The sequence below is a fragment of the Contarinia nasturtii genome, unplaced genomic scaffold, assembly GCF_009176525.2.
Source record: "Contarinia nasturtii isolate CC-2019 unplaced genomic scaffold, AAFC_CNas_1.1 Cnas_scaffold_1435, whole genome shotgun sequence".
Taxonomy (NCBI): domain Eukaryota; kingdom Metazoa; phylum Arthropoda; class Insecta; order Diptera; family Cecidomyiidae; genus Contarinia; species Contarinia nasturtii.
In genome coordinates, this window is record NW_022198772.1 from 445,519 (window position 1) to 455,817 (window position 10,299).

Consider the following 10,299-nt stretch of genomic DNA (forward strand, 5'->3'; position numbering starts at 1 on the left):
AGTGATCGGACGAGAACTGGTGCTTTTTACATGATATGGTCGTTGACATATGTAAACCATTCATTTTTAATCACATTCGATTTTGATGTGATAAAGTAAAAAGATTTGCTATTCCAAAACCACACGAGTAAATACGATTTATCTTCCAAACATTTATATTTTAGTCGATTCTAAACGATCCAAAAAGACATTTTTGAGAACTGAATACAATTTTCATGGTTTACGTGGAATAAATAAAATTATCAACGATCAAACGATTCGTTTGATATTTTTGAAATTTAAACTCATTTTATTCAAACTGATCAAAAAAGCATTAATTTCAAGCGAACGTTTTTTTCCTCCGTCTAAAAATAAAGTGTTTCATTTTACCGACGAAATATTCATTGTGATGTCAGCTGATCAACAGACATTGTGTACATTACTAAAACCATTCGCCAACCGCATGTTTGTTGATAAGATGTGTAATAATTGCTGTGCAACCGTGAATTTGTTCTGTGATTAAATCGATCACTTGATATTCACAAGTCCTCGGTAGTATAGTGGTCAGTATTCCCGCCTGTCACGCGGGCGACCGGGGTTCGATTCCCCGCCGGGGAGGATTTTTTTTATTCTTCGCACATATTCATTCATTCTTTTTTACAAACTTAAAGGCGTTAATTATTATATATTTGTATGTTATTATTATATATTTTCTACAAAAATTCATGAGGAGAGGTGGTAATCGGACGCATCGGACTTTGGACTCGCTAGTGAGTCATTAAGTATCTGTGTACTTTGCTCTCTAATAATTAGAGTCCAGTGTCTTAAGAATAATTTGAGCCAAATTAAATTCGAGATTTATTCTCTCAATTCAGTCTCATTTAAACATTCACACCCGTTTCAATTATTGAAATCAAAATTGTGTTCATTTAAATTCTTACAAAGTATATTTTGATGATTTTTTTTTTAATTTTATTTGAAATATTCCTTGAAAATGGCAACCGATGAAGAGCATCCACCAAAACGACAAAAAATTACTATCGAAGATGTTTATAACCATTGAGCTAGAAAGCGAGAAAGAGTGAATTTTCATCGAAAATATTCCAAAGTTTGTACCTGATACAGCCGACGTATTCCGAAAAATGTTCTACGACAAGTTGGCTGAAAGAGGTGATGTGGAAGTGAAATTAGCAAATACGTCATTCGAAGCCGTGAAGGATTTTCTGCAGTTGTGTTACCTGGACGAAGTGAAAATCCGCATTCAAAATGTCACCGAAGTAGTTAATTTGGTTAAAAAGTATCAGTTGCCAGAACGTTTGTTGTATGAAATGAATATTCCACACACACGGAGCTCGCCAAAGCATCTTCTGAACGCATTGAACGACGATTGTATTGAAGTCATAATGCGGAAGCTGCCAAACGCACAAGACTATCTGAATGCGGCCAAAGTATGCACAGAATTTCAACAGAATGCAAAAGCGGCCTATCCATCACATTTTAGAGGGATACGTATTCGAGATGAGGAAGAAGGTTCCAACACAATAACACCAACAAGTGTCAAAAGTTTTGTGTCTATTTTTGGTCCATCGATACAATCGATTGATTGGAGCTCCTCGCATAATGAAGCCAATGAAACTATTTTAAATAATGCCACTTTTAATGTGATTGCCGACATCTGTGGCAAGAACTTGTCTGTATTAATAATCGATAAACTCAATTTAGATTTTAATACTCAACCGCCATTTGAAGCTCTTACAGAGGTTTGTCTAACGCAATCAAACATTTCAAATTTTGGACGTCGTTCAAAGATGAATGAATTAAGATTGGAAGATTCACAAATCACTGGTTTGATACAAAATTATCCAACATTGAAGGCTATACATATTGAAGGCGCAACTTTAAATAATGCTCAACTCATTCAGTTTCTTCAGTTGAATCCACAATTGAAAAATGTATGTGCTCTGTCGAACGATAGATCGAACAGAGTAACAGCAATTCTCAAACATATGCCGAATGTTGTGCCAAATCTTGATGAAATTGCATTCGTCATAACAGACGAGACTTCCTATGAAGAGCTTATACATTTGAATCGATTAACAAAATTACGAAAATTAAATCTTATTTTCTCAAACGAAGCGATGCCACTTATTGATAGATTGATTGGCTCATTGGTTGAACGCGATATGAATATTGAACAACTTGCTTTGTTAAATGAAAGTCCTGATGACTTCAATTCAGACAGCCTGGCACAGCTAAAGTGCATAACAGAACTCTTTGGTCGAAACATTTCAAACAGTTCACTTATCAATGCCGTCACGAATCTTCCGAAACTTGAACTCATCGAAGTCTATATGAATTATGTAGACACGTTTATTATCGAGAAAATTCTAAAGCATGGAACAAATTTAAAAGGTTTATATTTTAATGTGGAAAATATGAGAATAAATTTAGATAAACACCAGTCCATTTTGCGTGAGGCTGAAGGTCGTGTCAAAATAAGAATTCGATGTCGTTTATGATATGTTAGTAGTGAACTGTTGAAATGCCAATGTAAATGGTGTTGAAAATATGTCATATTGTCTATATTTTCAGCGCATCCCAATACTAAATAAAGTAAAAAATCACAAATACTCTTTAAATTGTACATCGGAAAAATATTAAAACATTTTTAATTGTGAATCGTGAATTTATTTTCAGAATTATAAAAATTTGTTCGAAAATAGACAAATCAACTACATGACAATGTAATTAAGCATATGTGTGAGCATGCATAAAAATTTGGACGATACCATTTTGCACATAAATGACACTTCTAACATAGTATTGTCGTTGTTAAACTGATATGCGACTCCACTTCGTCGCAGCTCATACAAATGACTTCAACAACATAAATAAGACTGACACAATGACACGACAAAAGTGTAATTAGTCATCTGTGTGAGCGTCAGTGGTCGTTAGATGCATTTGAAAAGGATCAGTCTCGTATGTGCATTTGAGTGTGAAGCATAGACAAACGCAGTGGAAAACTATTATTTGGTCAAAATTATTTGAATTTTTTGGTGAATTCAACTCAATCAATTCTTGTGCTCGTTAAAAATGGCATTATCCGAAGAACGTCCAGCAAAACGTCAACGATTAGAAAGAGAAACCATCAACACCGGGATATTAATTAAAGAGAATAAATTACCGGCAACAAAAATCGGAAGTTTGTACCTAAATGAGAGATCAGCCGATGTATATTTTGTGTGCGGAGAGGAGAAAAAGCGTATACCAGCACATAAATGCATTTTATCAAAGGCAAGCAGTGTATTCGATGATATGTTTTATGGAGAGGCGGCAGTAAAGGGCGACGTCAAATTGGCATCAACATCTCCTGAAGCGTTTAAGGATTTTCTGATGTTGTTCTATTTGAAACAAGTGAATATTCGCACTATACATCTGACGGAAATTATTGGTCTAATGAAGACATTTGGTGTAAACCGTGTGTTGTATGACTTGAACATACCAGCCGCAAATGACTCTCCAAGTCACATATTGAATGCACTTAATGACGATTGCATTCAAGCCATCTTCCAAAAAATTACGCATTCTCGTGACTATCTGAATGTGGCTGAAACATGTCTTTGGTTTCAACAAAGTGCAAAGACGGCCTTTCCATCTAAATTGGAAATGTTACGAATTTGTAATGTACATGATCCGATTACGTTAGATCTAACACGCGCAAAGAAATTTTTAAAACATTTTGGACCATCAGTGAAATCAATCGACTTCAAGCCTGAACATGGCAATGAAAATGATACTTTAAATTTGATTTCGGATTTGTGTGGCAAAACGTTAATTGAATTGAAGATTAGTAATGCCAGTGAGACTTTAGATTTTAACACACGTTCACCATTTGATGCTCTCGAAAAATTGACCATTGTTGGTTGTACTATTTCTAACTTTAATTTGAATTCACCATTGAAATGCTTAGATTTACAAGAGACAAATTTCAATCCAACGGAAATCATTCGACATTATCCGCAGTTAGAAGAAGCCAATATCCGTTTATACAAACACAGTTATCAATGTACTGATTTATACATAAGCCATGAAGATTATATGGGGTTTGTAAGATTAAATCCACAGCTGAAATCATTCACTATATATAACTTTCATCCACGCTATCTCGAAAATCTTGTGAGTCTTGTGCCAAACCTCGTTAGTTTAACACTTGAAGAGTGTGAACTTGTATTTCGAGAGAATGAGTTTATGTTATGTTTGAGTCGATTGCACAAATTGAAACGGTTATATATTTCCAGCTACACTAGGAATGTAACTTGTCTCAATAGGTGTTTGGATTCTCTAGTTGAAAATAATGTTCAACTTGAAGATCTAACCATTATTGGTGTTGATCTAGATGAAGCATCAAGTATAACAAAGCTTCAATTTTTGAAAAAAATAAATATTAATCATCCTTCAAAGGAGAGTACTTTGATCCACTTTGTTAAAAATTTACCGAATCTCGAAGAAATTACAGTACGGTACTCAAGAGGGTGCTATCCGGTAAGAAAATTAACTGAGAGCACTCTAAGCGAAATTCTTGCATTTGGAAATAATTTGAAAAGGTTAACATTTTGCTTGGACATGATTGTCGAATCGGATGATTTCAAATGGATTTTGGCATTGATTAAAGGTCGTGTGAATGTTCAAATAAAATGTAAACGATGTAAAGTTTCGAAAGATCTTTTAGACGCCAATCGTAAATGGTTGGAAATTGAGCCTTATAAATCTTAATTTGATGCTAAACAAACTTTGAAAATATCGGAATGAATAAAGAAAAAAAAATGCTTATCTTGTGAACATGAGTTTTATGTTTTTAAACATTAAATAGATTATGATGCATTGTGAAATAGACGCTACAGCCTACAATCAAAAATTCAAATAAAATGGTCTAAAATTTGTATTATTATTCAAACGTAGTTTATTGAATGAAAGCCATTCGAACAATGTACAATACATTTTTATATATTTTCAGCGAAAAAGTAAATCATTGAATTTTTCGAATAGCGTTTCAATCGTGACAACTTTGAAATGTTTAGATACTGATTCGAGATGAGCTTCCGGAAGATGCTGATGCACCAGCTTGCGATCCGGTATGAAGACTTGATGGCAGGACAGTTTGATACGAATAGTCACCGGACTGTTCTGTAGCTTTGGGGATACTAGAAACAATTTTATCCAACTTTCCTGCTTGACCGCTCAATCCATTTGCTGTATTTGAAACTTGTCCCGATGCTAGATCAGACACACCACTAATTCCGCTCCATTTACAACCCCATTGTCCAGCCCCAGTTACAACGCCGCTCGTGGCTTGACCCGAATCGCTAGCTGAATTGGAAACCTGTCCTATTGCTTGGCCAGCAGCATTTCCGATGCTCTGAACAATTTGGCCAACTTGATTGGCTCCATTCGATGTGAGTGTTTCGAGTGTTGATCCGATGCCACTTGATGACAGTAGACTGGCGAGGCGACTAGTTGGTAGTGTTCTGGTGATAGAAGTCAATTTGCTGACAATCGATGCATCGATCGGTTGATTGAAAGCAGACAAAATCGATGATGGCAAACTTTTCAAAACATCCAACGGAGCAATCGCATTAAAAAGGGTGGCCCAAGTTGGGTTTGAAGTGGAAATTACATTTTGGATTGTTGAAGCAGCCACTTTACCGCTGCTTGGCACTAGTTTGTTGATGGGACCGGTCAAAGCATCACTTCCGCTGCCAATGCTACCAACGCTTGAAACTAAACCGCCAAAACTACCGACATTTCCAGCTACATTTCCGCCTTGTTTTTGAATATCGCCGATAGTAGACGATGGCAGTTGACCAATTATGAAACTTACGACACTTGAAGCTGGCACTTGGCCTCCATTTGTACCGCTCAATTGTTTGACAATCGAAGATGGATCGACTATTTGATTCCACTTCCATCAACATTTAGTCCGGCTTCTTGGATCTTCTGCATGAGCGAAGGTAGCAAATCACTGTTATTGATAACAAATTTTGCAATATAGTTAATCGAATTAGCGGTACAGTCACACATACAACTGTTGCTCGATACAGTTGATAGTGTGGGAGCTGCGCCAACGACTCCAATAGCAAGTAATAAAGCGAATAAGTATTTCATCGTGCTTATCAACATTTTCTTTTCATCAAATGGAACAATGCGTTTTCAGTCGTCACATAGTTTGGTGTTAAATCGAGTATAACTTGAGTGGTTCAAAGCAATTTTGTATCAATTAGTTGGGCTATTTGGTACCAATTAGCTTTGCTAAATGATATCATTTAGCTCCCGAACATTTTTCCGCACTTTTATGTTTGTATTTTTAAAACCATCTACAATTCCAATAATATATTTATCCACCATATCCGTACCAATCGAATACGTTTTATCAGCAGGTAAATTATAGATTACACCCTTTGCATTGATCGATTGAAGTTTTATCAATTAATTGTGAATCGACTCCTCTATATGAATCCTTTTTTGACATTACAAAAAGTGGCCCTTCTATATATCTATGCATACGAATATACAATATTTCAATTGGATTTCATGACGAAAATGGTTAGAAAACAAGACAACAACGTTACCATTCCAGTGGTTTGTTGGCCAAGCAGTTTGGTGCTTCTGAAATAATGAAAGTAGCAGCGACCTTTATATGTGCGACCTTTGACACACGAAATGAAACAAACAAATTTCTTATCACAATTCAAGCTTTTACGAGAAACCGATTGTGGTTGTTTCGGTAATGATGGCATAAATTTAAATGTCAGAATGAGAAAACATTAAATTCGAATGATTATACAGAACCATACTAAATATATGGCTAATCCATAAGTAAGATACATACTCATAAGTCTCATCCATAAATTAATGTGTTTTGGAACTGTAATGCTTTTCAACCAAAAATAATTAATTATACCTTTGTTATACTATACAGTCGTTTGAACACTAAAAATTTTATTTAACATTGGGTAAGATAAATAGCATTGAACATTGAATATTTATATGGTCGAACAAAGTTTCAAGTTGTTAATTGAAATGTGAAGATTAATCATTCTTTTATGTTATGCATTTGGTGCAAAATAGCTCAGTTCAAAAAATAATTGATTCAATCCAAGGTATATAAAAGGCGACGCGAGTGTAAAGACTGGGTAAATCTGCACCGCAAGCAATACCAGCACTAACGATACCAACTATTGTGACAGTGTTTGGGTCATTGTTGGGAATATATTGAAGTGGACCTCCACTATCGCCTTGGCAAGCATCCCTCTTTCCTTCTGGATCAAATACGCAATACTGTCCAGGATCAATGCCATCTCGAAAAGACGCCAGATTCGCCAGTTCATTGTAATTCAAATAAAACCGATTGCATTCATTTAATGGCTTTGTATTAACCGCAATTTTACGTAAATCGTTTGATTGAGACTCGCCTAATACAGTCAAAAACGGAAATTGAAAATAAGATAAATTTGCAAAAAAAACGTGTTTTTCGGAATAGAATGGCGAACCGAATATCAAAGTAGTTTCACTTACGGTTCGGATTAGTATTACCCCAGCCGGTCACAATCAGTTTTGTAGCAGTATCTACATCTTCTATATTTGTGTGCAAGCATGCCGGTCTAACGGCATTGTTGAATGCGATCTTTAGGGTGAGTTTAAGCAAAGCAATATCGTTCTTTTTGGTCATCACCGAATAACTTGGATGACGTGTGATATTCTGATGAGAAAATGAAATTTTTTTAGAAGAAAAAAAACAAAAGCTAGTGCATGTTTAACTCACCTTGATATAATAATTTGTAGCTCGAGTTTCATCGGTATACACATCTTTTAGACTCACCTATTTTGGAATTAGGAAAAATCATTTCGAATCGAGAAACACCGCGGTGAACAAACATTTTCATTTACCTTTCCCACACGAACTAATACCGGTGGATACTTACCCGTACAGCAATGCGCCGCCGTCATTACATAGTGCTCAGATATTATTGTGCCACCGCAGCCAAAGCTTATTTTGTAGTTGCTATTGTAGCCCAAGGCAGCCTTTTCATAAAAGCAAAATGCATTGAAATAATGTAAAATTATGTAAAAATGAAATCCTACCATCCAAGGAAATTCACCATTTTTTGCAATATCACCTTCTAAAATACGTTCGTCTATCAATTGATTTCCACGAATTAAATCGCATGCTAATTTTGCGAAAAGAAAAAAATCAGTTATCAATCATAACGATAAAACATGCAGTCTAGGGGATAGACACCAATTTCTACTATATTTAGTTTCATTTAATATTTATTGAGTTTCTTTTAGTTTCTTTTAGAATACAAACAAAAACGCAAATATTCTGAAAGTATTTCTAGTATTGAGCCAAATGAATCGCATTACCAGTGTGAAGATTATACGAAAAACAATCGAAACCATTGTTCTCACTGAACGCAAATATTTTGTTTACAAAAATGTACTGTTAATCTTATGATGATTCTCATCATAAGAAAAGTATTGGCAATGTATTTTGTATGGATTGGTCGAAGAATTAATCTGAACATTTGTTCACAAATATTCTTTTAGTTTTCTATAGTAGAAATTTGTGTCTACCCCCTAGCATTCAGTGCAACCGGCTAGCTATAGTAGCCAAATGTAGGGACTAACTGAGCATTTTTCACGTGTTTGAAAATCTTTTCAAATCAATTCTAAAATTCATGAATCATGACTCATTTAAAAAAATCAATAAATTTTTGAAATGTCGATGAATAATATTAAAATTTGTCCTCCTAGAGAATATGCAGTTGTCAAGTTCTCTTTTTGAATCTATTTTGGCTTCATTTAAAATATAATAAAAGTAATAATTACTATATTTGGTCTTTGAAGTTATATTCTGTCCCATCAAAAGTTTAGCTGCTTTCCCTTTACCTGAAATGGTTTTGTAAGATTAAACTTCATTGCGGTATTTTTGATTTGAAAATGTGTAGATAGATTACCTAGTCTGGCCACATCATGCGGTGTCTTATTTTCGTTATTTAGAGCTCTTATATTTGCCCCATTATTGACTAAATAGTTGACTATCTCTGCTTTACCTATAAAGCATGAATGGTAATGGAATTAACCTCCGAATTGAAACGATTTCTTTTTAATTCGAAAAATTGAATAATTACCTCTTTGAGCAGCTGCATGTAGTGGCGTATTTTTGTCGTTATCTTCAGCATTTATATCAATCCCTTTTTCTATTAGATATTCAACTACTTTTAAGTTACCTACAAAGCACGAAAAGTAATTAGAATATAAACATCATTGAAGTTTTTTATTCTTAATTGGAAAAAGTAAACAATTACCAAACGCAGCAGCAATGTGAAGTGGTGTTTGTTTGCGTTCATCTTCAGAAAATAAATTGGCCCCATCACTGATTAGTTCTGCGATGTCATCTGTTTCGCCTAAAAATCATAAAAAATGATCAGGTTACATTTCAATGAGAATACGCACGTTTTTCCACGTTTGAAAACTACTTCAACTTAATAGTCAAAGTTTTGTCGTCGACTTGCAAGCATTCACAAAGAGATACCATAGGACGAGCTCAAAAGTGTCTTTCACATGTATTTATATATTGGTTGTGCAACTTAAAAATGTCGTATTTGTGTCAACTTCTTATGTATCATACGCGCCATTTTTTTGACAGTGACAACAAGTGTATCTTAAAGAGCGTCAAAAAAACTATTAAATTCCATCTGTCAAAGTGAATACAAGTTTATACACACAAGTTTTTTATTGCGTTCAAAATGTCGAATTTCGTTCCAACAAAAGATCTTTTTGGGGGTAATTGAAAAAAAATCGAGAGGGGTAAGCAAAAAAGTGAAGTGTATTTTGCGAAAAGTGTACTTTTTTCGTTTTTTTTGCTCTTCACTTTTTTGGCGAAAATCCCTAGCAAATTGAAAGAATTTTCGTACATGCCAAAACTGAAAAGCAAAAAAAATAAAAAGTCTTACGGGAGTAAGACGAACTTTTCCGCACTGTGGTAGTTGCGTATTTTATTAAGAAAGTTCAAAATAATATTTGTTCGATTTTTCAAGCCTTTCAAGCGTCGTAAAGTTCGAAACCAAAAAATATGTTTCAACTTTGGCAACGAAATATTTTTTAATTTAATAGCAGAAGTACCCGAGAAAAGATTTTTCACACTTTCATGATGAACCCATTTGTACGACATTTGAAAGTATTCTATTTTCTAACAAAATACTATAAAAAATATGTCTGACGTTAATTTTGCCATAAAAATTATTTTTGAAACACTTT

At 34.5% G+C, this 10,299-nt stretch overlaps 1 protein-coding gene and 1 non-coding gene across 3 annotated transcripts in view; one reads left to right on the plus strand and one right to left on the minus strand.

Moving 5' to 3' along the window:
• The first annotated feature begins 525 nt into the window (after window positions 1-525).
• Trnad-guc lies at window positions 526-597 on the plus strand. Its single transcript has one exon. It is a non-coding gene; the product is annotated as a tRNA-Asp (tRNA).
• Window positions 598-6,996: 6,399 nt separating this feature from the next.
• LOC116346155 (serine protease persephone-like) overlaps window positions 6,997-10,299 on the minus strand; it is an 8,582-nt gene continuing 5,279 nt past the window's right edge. The window contains exons 2-10 of one of the 2 annotated variants that reach the window (XM_031776088.1): window positions 9,348-9,446; window positions 9,171-9,269; window positions 8,997-9,092; window positions 8,869-8,928; window positions 8,122-8,207; window positions 7,927-8,061; window positions 7,802-7,858; window positions 7,555-7,738; window positions 6,997-7,451 (exon numbers count right to left, since the gene is read on the minus strand). In XM_031776088.1, the coding sequence (XP_031631948.1) occupies window positions 7,114-7,451; window positions 7,555-7,738; window positions 7,802-7,858; window positions 7,927-8,061; window positions 8,122-8,207; window positions 8,869-8,928; window positions 8,997-9,092; window positions 9,171-9,269; window positions 9,348-9,446 (1,154 nt within the window). In that variant the 3' untranslated portion in view covers window positions 6,997-7,113. Of the gene's footprint in view, window positions 7,452-7,554; window positions 7,739-7,801; window positions 7,859-7,914; window positions 8,062-8,121; window positions 8,208-8,868; window positions 8,929-8,996; window positions 9,093-9,170; window positions 9,270-9,347; window positions 9,447-10,299 lie in introns of both variants that reach the window. The other variant, XM_031776087.1, reaches the window with a different exon arrangement.